The sequence below is a fragment of the Carassius gibelio genome, chromosome B19, assembly GCF_023724105.1.
Source record: "Carassius gibelio isolate Cgi1373 ecotype wild population from Czech Republic chromosome B19, carGib1.2-hapl.c, whole genome shotgun sequence".
Taxonomy (NCBI): Eukaryota; Metazoa; Chordata; class Actinopteri; order Cypriniformes; family Cyprinidae; genus Carassius; species Carassius gibelio.
The window spans coordinates 31,257,405-31,270,750 of NC_068414.1; the positions used below are offsets into that span (position 1 = coordinate 31,257,405).

General features: G+C 35.9%; 1 protein-coding gene across 2 annotated transcripts; it reads right to left on the minus strand.

The window, feature by feature from the left end:
- Nucleotides 1-469: 469 nt before the first annotated feature.
- LOC127979172 (guanine nucleotide-binding protein G(I)/G(S)/G(T) subunit beta-3-like) lies at nt 470-8,561 on the minus strand. Of its 2 annotated transcripts, none has more exons than XM_052584425.1 (9): nt 8,441-8,561; nt 5,853-5,943; nt 5,529-5,674; nt 4,861-4,924; nt 4,030-4,186; nt 3,878-3,944; nt 2,682-2,883; nt 2,291-2,507; nt 470-1,272 (listed from the first exon to the last, which is right to left on the minus strand). In XM_052584425.1, the coding sequence occupies exons 2-9, from the start codon at nt 5,907-5,909 to the stop codon at nt 1,166-1,168; spliced, it is 1,017 nt and encodes a 338-aa protein (XP_052440385.1). In that variant the 5' UTR covers nt 5,910-5,943; nt 8,441-8,561; the 3' UTR covers nt 470-1,165. The 2 variants fall into 2 exon arrangements, with proteins under 2 accessions (XP_052440385.1, XP_052440383.1); XM_052584423.1 differs by lacking the exon at nt 8,441-8,561 and adding an exon at nt 8,282-8,434.
- Between the last annotated feature and the right edge of the window lie 4,785 nt (nt 8,562-13,346).

The window sequence follows — 13,346 nt, forward strand, 5'->3', positions numbered from 1 at the left end:
TGAGATTGGAAGAGGCGATAATATACTTAAAGGAATTAGGTTTACAATGTGACTTCACCAACAGAACTAAAAGCCTCTGACTTGAGAGACTTACCATTAAACAATACAAAAAGATCTGCACACTGTTATTCTCCCTTCATTTAAAAGTTTTATATTATCTGATGTATTTTTTTAACTTGCACCTGGTCAAGATGTATAGCTTTAAACTTCTTGTTTTCTTCCCAATTATAAAGGTATTCAGCTGTCAAATTTTCCAAAAGCCCAGTTTTGTGATCTAATTTGCTTTTCAAATGTAAGATTTTTTTCCCCAATAATATTTTTGCCTCCTATAATATTTCGTTCTCTCATAAATTCATTCTGTTAAGTAACAGGTAAGTAACAGGTCAACAGTTTCAAATGAAATTATTATTCAAATGCCCTACAGTTATATAACACACAACTTAACAGAGACACACAGCACACATTAAAATATAGTTTAATGCAGAACACTATGTTTATTAGAAAGGTATTCAAGGAACCACTGAAATATTAAAGAGGAACTGTCTTGTAAGTAAAAGTCCTACAAAAAGATGAAAGAAGTAAATACAGACATTGTATCTTTTAGAATAACATGTTATATTGAGGGCTTTAGGAAGTAAATTCATTAAAATTAAAATATATATGTATGCCAACATCATCAAAGAGCCATAATATCAGATCTCAGACAAGACGGTGTGGTTGCTGGGAAAAGTCTTCTTCTGCATTAGATCGTCATTTCTAATAAATAAAAAATGTTCCTCCAAACTTTCATCTAATGATAAGGATTTTTAATGGACAAAAAAAAGATGTAATACTATATTTTAAATGCTTAAATGATTATGCTGTCAAAATCATTACAATTTCAAGTCAAAGTTTCATTGTCCTGAGGTTATCATGTCATGTTAACATTAATGCAATCCTGTGTTAGTTGCAACTTACATTTTTTACCTTTAAATATTGCATATTATATATTCTAATGAAATCCAGTCTTCCAGAAATCCCAGGTGGACCTTTGTGTGTTTGTTTGTGTGTGTGTGATTCTTTGTTGCTCAGAAATCGATCATTTCTCATCCTCTCTCTCTCAACCTTTCTTTCTCATTCTCAATCTCAATCTCATTCCCATCTCATCTTCTTTTCAGGGTCCAACTCAGTTCCAAATCTTCAAGAAGCTGTCCCATGAGCCAGTGCAAACACACATGCCATCTGGTGGCACTCCGGTGCAGCTCACCCTGTTGTCATGGCCAGACAACACCCCTACAGGAGAGAAAGAAAGGAAGTGAGAGAGTGAGAATATGAATTTGACAGCATTTTGTTCTTCATGCACGTTCATTTAATTTGCAATGAAATGAAAGTAGAGACTGAGCTTTTGTATTATTATGACGAACAGCTGAATTTAATGATGCATGGGGTAAAAAAAGGGTGATTTTCTGCATGGGTTGTTGTTTGGAAGTGGAGGCAGAGCTTAAACGAACTGAACCCAGTTATGACATTTTGATTAAATATTAAGAAGTCCATTTTTTTTTTAAAGAAATGTTGCATTACGTCGCTTGCTCACCAATGGATCCTCTACAGTGAATGGGTGCCGTCAGAATGAGAAACCAAACAGCTCATCCAAACATCATTATAATCCACTAGTAATTCACATGACTCCAGTCCACGTCTTGTGAAGTGTTTGTAAGTGACAAAGCTATCATTAAGGGATTTTATCTTTATATGTTGTCCTCTCACATCAGAATCCCCACACATATTCATTTAGAGCTTTTTTTGACTGTTTTTGCTTGTACAGTGCTTGATCTGCGCATATTTCTCTCCCGATTCAGACAAGATGACTTTTTATCAAGCAAGCAAGCAATACTTAATGGTGGATTTGTTTTATTACAAACACACAGATTTCCACTTCACACGATGTTAATCAATGGACTGGAGTGGTGTGGATTGTTGTGATGTTTTTAGCAGCTGTTTAGACTCCCATTCTGATGGCACCCATTCACTGCAGGGGATCCATTGGTGAGCAAGTGATGGTAAATTTCTCCAAATCTTTTGTGATGAAAAACAAACTAATCTTGAAATTTTCATTTTTGAATGAATTGTTCCTGTAAGCAGAAGACTTCACCAACTAACACCAACACATATCACATCCATGCCAGAAGAGTGTTTTAATACTCAGAAATTGGCTACATGGCTACATTGGTGGAGTTGCCAAGACGGCTTCAAATAGACTTAATCAGCATTAATGATTCACTCCATCTGTGACACCTTTTTTTCAACTCACCCACTTTCTCGCCCTTTAGCGAGTCCCAAATATTGCAGTTGAAGTCATCGTAACCAGCAAAGATGAGGCGGGCAGACATGGAGAGAGCCAGTGATGTTACGCCGCTGTTCAGAGCTGCATCCTGGTAACCGATCACTTCTTGATCGGCACGAAGATCATACATTTTGCATGTGCAGTCATCAGAGCCGGTGATAAATGCATTGCCACTAGGGAGGAACTGAAGAAAGAGGACGCTTGGTGAATCCATTTCCGCTCTTAAATGAAATTTTAAAGACTCAATTCTTTGAAAATGTTATAAGGTTGGCTTCATTAATGAGGAAGCCAAAAATAACTGTGATGCTCTCTTCTGAATTTGCCCGGTACTGCATCAAACATTTGATGTTTAACTCACTGAAATGGCGTTGATGTCACTGGTGTGACCCTGGAAGGTTTGCTTGCACTGGCCGTCTCTGATGTCCCACAGCTTGGCCAGAGAGTCGCAAGCACCGGAAACAAAGGAGTTCATGTCTGGAGACAGCGACAGACACATGCAGTCTCCAACATGATTCAGGAAAACCGTCTTCTGCTTTCCAGTCTCCAAATCCCACAATGCACTGGAAGAAAAATGGGAGGGAAATAAAACTGTAACAAAAAAGTGGTGCTTTCTGATCGGATGCTTTTAGTGTTTCCTAGGGGCCCTTAATGTATGTCTATGGGATTTTGTTTTTGTTGCTTTTGTCCATTATCAGGCTGAAGGTAATTTATTATAAAGTAAAAGCACAACTCTCCTCAACAAGCGGCAAAGCGTTGTGAAAAAGCTGTAATCTTACCTATCAGCAAAAGTGGCAATGCTTGCTATATTTAAAGCCTAATTAGACTTTGTTAGATGAGAATGGAACCATTTAATGAAGTTGAAGCTGGTTTTTAATGGATATGTTAATCAGTTGCTTGGCTAAATGAAAGTTGTAGTGTATTGTATGGCCTACTGCTTTTTAAAAATAGAAAGTGAAATAGTAGGCATTATTCCCTGATACACATTTTAAACATGTATGCTATGATGCTCAATGTTCATTTGAATAGCATCCAGCTATTTTTGCATTTTAATCCAATATTGTTTTTTTTTTTTACAAATAATGAGTACAGAAAGTGATAAAAAAAATAAAAAGATAAATTTAAAAGAGCCCAGTCTCGTGAAAATGCATATAAATAGTACGCTAAATAAAAACGAAAACTCATGGTATTGATTTGTAAAAATGGACTTTGGGGTGAATATGATATGCATGTGTTTGGCATGCATGTAATACGCAGTTTTCGCATGCATATGACAGAAAATATGCTGGCGTGCACATGATATGAAGGTTTTGCGTACATATGACACGCATCTTCCCCACAACCCTAAACATACCCAATGCATAGCATTTACATGCCAAAGTCCACTTTTGCATATCAATACCACAAGTTTTCGTTTTTATTTGGTGTAATATTTATACGCACGTTCATCGGGTTAAATTACAATGAAAATTACAATTTTGTGAACTGGGTCAAACTGATTTTCTATAGTAATTGGGTGAACTATTCCTTTAATTGTAAAAGCTACATGCAACCAACCATGTGGTATCACCGGAGGCGGTTAGAATCTCTGTGTCACTGAGGAAGCGTGCACAGGACAGGTAACCTATGAAAATAAAGATAACATAACTGACACTTAATTACAAGCATGCAAGAAAGTAAAGTGTCTTGCCTGACTTATGTATATATACCTGTGTGAGCATCCAATTCTTTCACCGTCTTGATTACAGGTGTCTTCAAGTTGTAGACAGTACACATGTTGTCGAGACCACCGCTGGCCACGAGGTTTCCAGAAGGAGCATATGCACAGGTCATCACCCACGAGGACTTGAGGGGAACAGCATTGACCTAAAGAAAGAGGCAAATATTTGAACTTTTCCTTGAAGAGATTCTGATGTAAAGTTAAAGGTATAGTGCCATTTCTGCACAGTAGGCTAAATGTAACTGCATGATAATCGCGGTTTTCATTTAAACAGACAGTCCTGTCGAAAACTGTCAAAAACAAATCAACACATTGACCCAGAGGGTTTCATTCATTAACCATGCAAAATTGCATACTATAGGGGGAATTATCTAATTTTATGCATGGATATTTCATTTACATTAAAAAAAATAAATAATAATTTTAAGGCCTCTATTGCTTGAAAAACTTGCTGCAATCCATCTTTCAAATTTTGGTGGAAATCAAGCCACAAATTTCTCAGTGACAGTTGTTTCTTCAAGTAAAATTTGATAAGAGACTTCTTTAAAAATACCTTTAATAAAATATCTTTAACTAAGCATTTTCATCCTAACATAATGCAAAAATATTTTAAATTTGTAAAGTTAACATAGTTACAGTTACTGTGTATTGTTAAAAGTCTGAGGGATATTAAAAAAAAATAGCTTTAAATATGCAACATTTATTTTTTAATCTGAGAACAAAAGAGTAGGCAACAGTTGTATACTGCAAAATATTAACTGACATTTAACTGACTAAATATATTTTTTCTTAAAAGTATATTTGAGCCAGGCAGACTCACCTTGTTTCCAGTGTGAGAATCCCAGATGAGAAGTTTGCCGTCCTGTGATGCACTGACCATTAGCCTAAAGACACCGAGGTAAGAAAGAGAAAGAAAGGCTGGTAAGACAACAGGATGTACCATTTCCTATATTCCACCCTTTATTGTATTTATTCATTTTGAAATCTGAGACAACTGCCGTTAATGCAGTTATTAATATATATTTATTATACATATTTTCTTATGTTTGGTTTGCAAAATCCGTGTTAGCAACCTTCACAACCTGATTTAGCTAGTTCAGTATATTTGGATTGTTTGGGATTGTAACAAAAATGTAACTATAACTTTAACTATAATAATTTTATTTCTAATGGATTCCAAAATACATATAAATGCTTCTTGGAGCTATTTGTTTTTGCTGTCCATGCACTCTCTTGAATACAGTGACGCTTAAGTCTGTTTCAGGCCTCTGACCCTGATAATTGATCTAACTAAGAATTAGCTAATTCAAGGTGAACCTGCTTGAGCAGATCACGTAACACCAAAGGGCTACAGGTAAACCAATAAATACCCCTTTCTTTGAGTTAAGTCATTTTTAATTCCTTTTAATGACTCAGTGGGTTTTTATTTCGAAATACTTCAGTGCAGTATAACGCAGCATAGCTAATGGTTTGCTAGGATGTTCTCACCTGTTGTCTGTACTCCAGTGCATGGCATAGATTTTGGCCAGGTGGCCTTTGAGATTCTTCCTGGTCTTGAGTTGGACCCGAGGGGCCGGAGCCACCCCAGAAGCGGCGGAGGCCATGTCTGTGTCATGCACTGCTTTACGAGCCGCCTATAGTGAAACAAATATTTGATTATTAATTGTATACATAGAAATTGTACAGCTAGAGATACATTAGCATTTTCTTTAGCACTTTGCATTAGGAAAGATCGTATATCCATGTTCTTCAACTGTTGCATCGTGAAAGTACAATATATATATATTTATAAGAACTTTACAGCAGTCGCACCTCGATCTGTGTCTTCAGGGCTTCGGCCTCCTTCTTCATCTGCTCCATTTCACCCATGGCTGCTGTTGATTAGGGTCCTTACCAACACAAGCTGAGATCAAATAAATAAAAAATAATCAAATGAATACAAACTACAATTAAAAGTGGATAATAAATGAGTCATAGGAGTAGGATTAATCCCTGAGCTAGGCCTTGTGTACTGCCAGTGTTGTCAAGTCCATGGATATCCCACACAATTGGTCTACCTTTACACTGTTGCTGCGGCTTGTGTTTTGAAGGGAAAACCACACACACACAAAAACACAGTTGGACTAGTTCTGGGCTATTTTTGGGTAGCGATTGAGGTGGTTTTGTTCCAGAGACCTGGCAACCCTGATTACAGCATCACAAATGTGGAAACGATTGAATAATATTGAAACCTGATCTCCCTGGACAAGTTATTCATTCCTGCTTGGTAGATAGGATTGTCAGTCATTTATGAGTTCAACATGAGTTCAGTAATGTTATATCTAACAAATGCTAATGATACTGTGAGTCTGTTAATTAAAATAAATATTCTACCTTTCAAATTTAATCACATGGCATGCAGGAAAAAAGTAGTAGGCTAAATTGTGTGCACAATTTACTATTTTGTTCCCACGATTTATAAAGTGTCAACATGATTTACTAATTCATTCCCTCGATTTGCTAAATCGTGCACACGATTTGTAAATCAAGAAAACAAATTTGTAAATTGTGTGCATGATTTAGCAAATCGAGGGAACATATTAACAAATCGAGAAAACTAAATAATTACCGTGTGCATGTTTTAGTACATTGAGGGAACGAATTAGTGAATAGTGCGCATGAACCAAAACAGTCCTATTTGAGCTTTTCCTTTATATTATCAAATAAAATACATGTGAAACAAGGCAAAAAAAAAAAATGCAAACCTGTAAAATAAGACATGCAGAACTGAAATCAAGCCTTCCCCCTAAACATGGTAAACATAGGCTAACGCCTAAAGTCAAATGCAAAAATTTTTTTTAATTAGCATAAAACTAAATATTTCAAATGTTTTCTTCAGATGTAAATCTTCTAACTCACTATAAAAATATTTATCGCTATTCTACCGCCGTATGAATGCCAGAGATGAGGAATTGTCAGCCTTGTCATGCTACAGAGATCATAATGAACTTAACTGATGGTTAAGTGCTAGAAACTGAGTCTTGCATTGTGCTGTTGATGGTCAAATTCTGTGTTGGAGGATTACTCTGTGTGTTCAGCTCGTGATGAGAGCTGGTGTTTTCTTGATGCCGAGGAGGGCTAGAAGAAAGGTCTAAGCCCCTGCAGGAGCTGTCGGGGGTGGCTTATCAAATCTCCTGTCATCCGATTACTGACTGCTCTTTACTACGGGATCAGATGGGACAGGAAGTGGGAAGATCTAAGACAAAACACAAGGAAAAGGGGGAAGAAAAGATGCATGTCTTGGGGATGTTATCTTCCATAAGTATGTAATGGATTGTTAATAGTACAAGATTAAATGAGACCTGATGGACCTCAAAACTTCTCGGATCTTTTGATTACTTGCTCAAGAGTAGCTTTAGCATTAGGTTAATCCTGCAAAGAGCCAATTGTGCAAACTTTGCATGTTGCAACATTATGATCTGTACAGAAACCAAAAACAACACTGTAAATGTTTGAAGATTTCTGTTTTCAAAAAAATATATCAGTCTTTCTACCAGTGTTATTTACCAGTATCATTTAGATGCTATAAAAGTTTTAAATCAGATTCCTTTTATATTTTCTGTTTTCATGTTAATTTTATTATATTTTATTTCAGCTTTAGTTTTAATTTTCAGCACATCAAGTTAAACTAAACGAAAATGAGAATGTTGCCTTGTTTACTAGCTGAAATGAAATGTTTTTTCTTCAAGTAGCGCAAATCAATTTTTTTTGTAAAATAAAACAACCATGCTTTCGGTTTCAGAATTTCATGTTAGATTCAATACATTACTTGCAGTTTACTTTTTACTAGCAATTTGAGTAAGAATTGTTTCTACACAATGTTTTTTAGTGTACAGGAATGCATCAATATAACAACTGAAAAATGTTACTTCAACCACAAATTCCTCGTAAAATTGCTTGATGCACTTTTGGATAGTTGAAATACCGACATTAACATCCCAATGTCATTTTAAGCATTGTAAAACTTGCAGATCAACCTTTTGTGAAACTGTGGTCAAACTATTTCCAGGAAATATGTAGTGCATTACAATAAATGTTTTTTTAAAAAGCAATTATTCAATGCATTTCTGTGCAAACCAAATTTTAAAACCCTGCGTTTTAAGGATATAACGTATCGTAATGCACAAGGTTTGCATTGGTTTGCTATGTGCAGTGCATCACTGCACAATTTCCCTTATGCCAACTAATCAGACCAAACTCACCTTTTTACCAAAAATGCTTATTTTCGTCTCTATAACTCCAAAGTCTCTTTCTCTTTATCAGTCTCTATTTTGCTTAGTCCACAAGACAGCTCTTCAGTCTTCTCTCTCTCTCTCTGTGTGCCTCCCACAGGTTCCCCCAACAGACTGGACGCAACTTACCTGTGGAAAAACTCTCTCTTTCTCTTCCCTGTCGGCGAGAGAGGAACAGATGAGGATTGGAGGGGATGAAGGAGATCAGGGATGAAAGGATAAGCCCAAAGATGGGCGCAGAGAGAAGGAGAGAGAGAAAGGGGAGGGCGAGGAACAGGTAAACCGATTGGAATGGAAAATCAGGTTATGGGGTCGAAAGACGAGGCAAGAGTGAGCGCACACAGCAGAGGACAGAGGAAGTGATGGATAGTGTGTGGCATGAACAAAAATATGGTTGATTCCTGAGGAACATCCTGTGGGGTTCTCAGCATTGGTTCTAACAACCACTTTGGGGTAAAATGGGAATTTAAAGCATTTCATACTTGTTTAATCATCTAGTTTGATGTTAACAGTTGATGGGCCATTGGTGTGGTTTGGTGAATGTTGATAGGAGGGGGGCTGAAGGGTTTGGATTGGTTTGTCAGAGCTAATGAGTTGAGCTCGTCTAATCAGGTTCTAAGTGGATATCCGGGGAATCGGCAATCGCGTTAAGGAATTAGAGCAGGTGAATCCGTGGAGCAGACGTCACGGTGACACAAAGAGCAATGGAGGAAGGAAAGTGAGGAAAGTTACGACAATAAGTGAGATTTTGGTTTTACATTCTATCTTGTATGAAATCTTGCATTTGCTTTCTTTAAGGAGAGTCAAATGCAAAAGAAGAGTAGCAAAGAATTATGACAATGGTCTTTGTGAAGTTTTATTCTTAGTTCAATAGCACCAATTAAGCTACATTATACAGGAAATGAGAATAAAATGTATTTTGAGCTATGGAAACTGTGTCAAAAATGAGCATTAAAGTATAGTACTGACACAAGTCCAGTAAGTTTTAAACGTATGATATACTGAATTTCAGTTTGCATTTGCAACAGATATTGACAATAAACCATTTCCCGGACCATTTTCTAAAGAGCTAATGGATCTAATTTACAAGTGAAACATGCCAAGAAGGGTTTATCTTCTCAGTCTGTGTTGTAGGTAACTGCCAGTCTATGGCATCGGAGCAATTTACCCTTAAAATCCTCCTTAGATGTTGATGCGAGTTCATTTGAGGCAATGGTAAAAAAAAAAAATCTAGTTTGTCATCCTGCAATGTTTTATACAGAAAACCTCCCTTTTATGTCAGAGAGATGGATCTTTACTAAAAACCGATTCAACTTTTCCTTTTACAGTGACGTGTGAATGCTACATTGGTAGTGTTTTACCATTTTTTTTTAATTATTTATTCATTTTCCAAATACTTTAATGCATAGGTGTTATTGTTAAACCTTGTCCCAAATTTTCGATCTTAAGTATGAAAATTCATTTTTAAAATATGAATTACTATGTTTAACTAAATATATCTAAGCAATCTGAAAAACGAACATATACACCTTTGTATAGTTATGGTTAAAATTATTCATTTTTTGTGTAGTTTTATGATTATGTACGTTGTGAGTAAAATGCATGAAAATATTTATTTCTGTGTATTTAGCATGCTAAATGCTAGCTAAAATGTTAACATTTTACTCTAAAAATATTTTAAACGTAATTTCCACACTTGACTTTACCAAGCACAATATAATTTTATTTGTGTAAGGAATTATAATTATAATTGATGTATAATAAACAGTGGGGGTCTGAAAAAGGTATTAAGAGTTTATTTTCCACAAGACTGCAGATAAAGAAACACCCATAAATAAAATGATGTAAACTGTATGGCCTCATAACTGTAAGTGCAGCATGATTGAGGTCACCTGAGAAAGATTTACCAGCTTTAATTAGTGACCTTCCTGTGCTAATTTGCCGATGGGTATGACCTCACGACGCTCCTGGAAACTGTGTCAGGGAGTGCTGATGAATAACACAAATGCACCCCAGGGAGCTGCTATTTATCTCTTCAGAATAGCACTTGTTAGTAATGCAGTACACTGTTTTTGATTTACGGTACATTTATTACAGTTCACGTAGAGGAACCTGACATTATAATGGACCGTTTTCGTGAAAACACCCCCTCTGGGATTTAAGCTGCCAACCTTTAAATTACTGGATCTTAGACCGCAAGGTCACACCACCCACATAAGGGCTCCTGTGACTGTTCCATTGTAGGCTGCAGCATCAATAATAAAGATGAGTCAGAAAACAGGAAGTATAGGTGGAGAACATAGACAACTATCTTCAACTTAATAACACTGCAGTACGTCCTGTCAATGAAATGTGCTGTGAATTTACCATTGCTGCTTAATTAATTTATCGGCTTGATTACCATCACTCTGGGAAATTTATAGACGAGACAAGATACTAAAGTAATCTTATATTATTATACCTACACAGTCCCATCACATACCGTGTACCGTGAGGTATCTCATAGTGTATGTGATCGACCAGAAACATTTTTAATTCCCTGCTCAAGGGTCTGGTATTCACACAAGCTGATAGCATGGATATAATGGGCAGAGAGACCTCTGCTGGAGAACTGAGAAAAGTCATTTTGTTCACTTTGGCATTCATTTGTGTTGTCCTGAACTTCTATAGATACAGTGGACTGAGTGTTTTCTGTGGCTGTGGAGGAGTCTTTGTCACAAGAAAATGTTTTATTGAATGATTTTGACCCAGCAGGACTCGACCTCGTGACGATCAGGCTACCTACCTTGCAATATGTTTTATATAAACTTATAAATTATAACTTCAAATGCATCCTGTTACTCATAAACATAATAATTATAATTGTGGTGAAACAGTGATGATGTAGCATATTTTAGAGCAACTGTATGTGAGTTTGTTTTATCTTGAAATATCAGTTTCAAATCATACACAGATGACTGTCTGTTCTGGTTGTATGTAAAGGTACTATAGAGGACAAAGCCACTTCCTTCCACCATCCACCTTATTTTGCAAAGCGGAAGTAAGCCGTTTTCTGCACTATAAAGCAGGGTTTTCATTTGAACATACATTAACAGGAAACCATATTTGTAAAAAAAAAAAAAATTTAGTTTTAGGATTTATTACCAGGGGCTGATTGAAATGTTTTGGCTTCAGTTTTCAGGTGTACAGCACGAACAGAACATTTACAGGACAATGATGTACTAAAAACAAAACATTTTCCTTTGCATGTTTGAAAGTTTAACATACAGATGACAACTCTGTCAAAACAGTCCTCATTCACATAGCTCCACGAAAATGGCTAAACGCTGTATTATACATGCCAGGCCAGTAGTTGGCAATGACACTTAGCATTTCTTCTGCTCATACTAAACATGTTCTATGTGTGCACATGACATCTCCATTCACACAAATTCTTGTTTTAATACTTTACACTGAGACAATAACAGTGTTGTTTTCAGAAATATGTACATTGAAACCCGTTTTCAAAACTTTGTGTTTCCAGGCGCATAAGGTTTTCTGTTTTAAATAGAAAATGGAGTACGCAAGGGCAGATTGCTTTACTGCAGCAACAAAAACATAAGTACAGCTACTGACTATAATTACTGCAGTAATATATTTATGAAAATGAATTCCACTTACCTAACCGTGGGGGCTCTGAAGTCGCAAATACACAAAACTTCATACACTGCATACAGAAGATATTTTGGAGAATGTTGGTAACCAAACAGTTGACGGTAGCCATTGACTTCCATAGTGTTTTTTCCATAATATAGAAGTCAATGGCTACCGTCAACTGTTTGGTTACTAACAATCTTCAAAATAACTTATTTTGTGCCAAACATAATAAAGAAACTCATGCAGATTTGGAAGAACATGCAATGACATTATTTTCATTTTGGGGTGAACTATCCCTTTTCAAAGTTTTCAAACCCTTTTAATATGTTTATACAGTACACATATATTTAAAAGCAATATGTTCTTGCAAATATTAATTTATTATATGTATGACTTGTAGCATAAATAACATAAATTGATATAACTCTGCAGGTATAAGGTACAAAAAAAATACTGTGACCATGTTTGAAAGTTTCAAGATTTTAGTGTTACCTTCAGAGATTTCAAGTGAATAATGGAAAGCTGATAAAAAGTGTTTCAACTAGCAAAAATACTAGACACAACATAGACCAGTCATTATTAAGCAAGTAGCGTCAAGTAAAGGCATTATCCTCTCGAGAAACAAAGACAGCAGAGGGCAGCTGATCATACATTATACTGATAAAAATCACAAAACCTTTCAGTCTGTGCATTGTAAGTAATGGTGCAGAATCCCTCTTATCTGCATGTCTTCCAACATCTCAAAACCATTTCAGTGTGTGGAGTGAATTTCAGCGGCAGCCATAAATAAAACTACAGTCTAGTCCCTCAACAACACAGGCAAAACCAAACAAATAGAAAATTGCTTTTCCAAATGCACCTTTATTTAAAACCAAGACATGCCCTCATGTTGTGTTCCAGTCATTTTGATGCAGATAAAAAAAAAAAAAAAAAAATCTAAATGGTAGTTAATGGTTAGTGTTGGGTTAAAATGTTATTATAAAAATTCCAATAGTATTTACAAGCAATTTTAAAAAGGCCAGTCATTTCTGACAGGGAACAGCAAATGATTATTTTCAGGGGTTACAAGGGTGAGATGCATATGGAAATATAATGTGAGTAGGTCTTAACCTCTGCCACTATACTGCTGCTTTTTTTTATATATACTTAAAATTTGGTTCATACTGTTTCATATATAAGGTATGGTTATAATAGTGTTACACACAAATGCTAAAATGTTTGTTTTCCTAAATTGGAATGGGTCTAATCTTGTAAAAATATTATGACTTGCCACAGATGGAGCTCATAATTAATTATATCCAGAAAAGGCTGTGGGATACACGCAACTGCAGGACTTTGATTATGTGCCATGTAATGGTTTCTGGTTATGTAATCATTGTTATTTGCTCTGCTGTTAACT

Coding starts and splice junctions, on each gene's coding strand:
- LOC127979172 (XM_052584425.1), bottom strand. CDS start 5,909: ATGGGTGAAATGGAGCAGATGAAGAAGGAGGCCGAAGCCCTGAAGACA. Junction 5,675..5,852: donor CCCTGAAGACACAGATCGAG/GTGCGACTGCTG, acceptor GTTTCACTATAG/GCGGCTCGTAAAGCAGTGCA. Junction 2,508..2,681: donor GTGACATCAACGCCATTTCA/GTGAGTTAAACA, acceptor CTCTTTCTTCAG/TTCCTCCCTAGTGGCAATGC.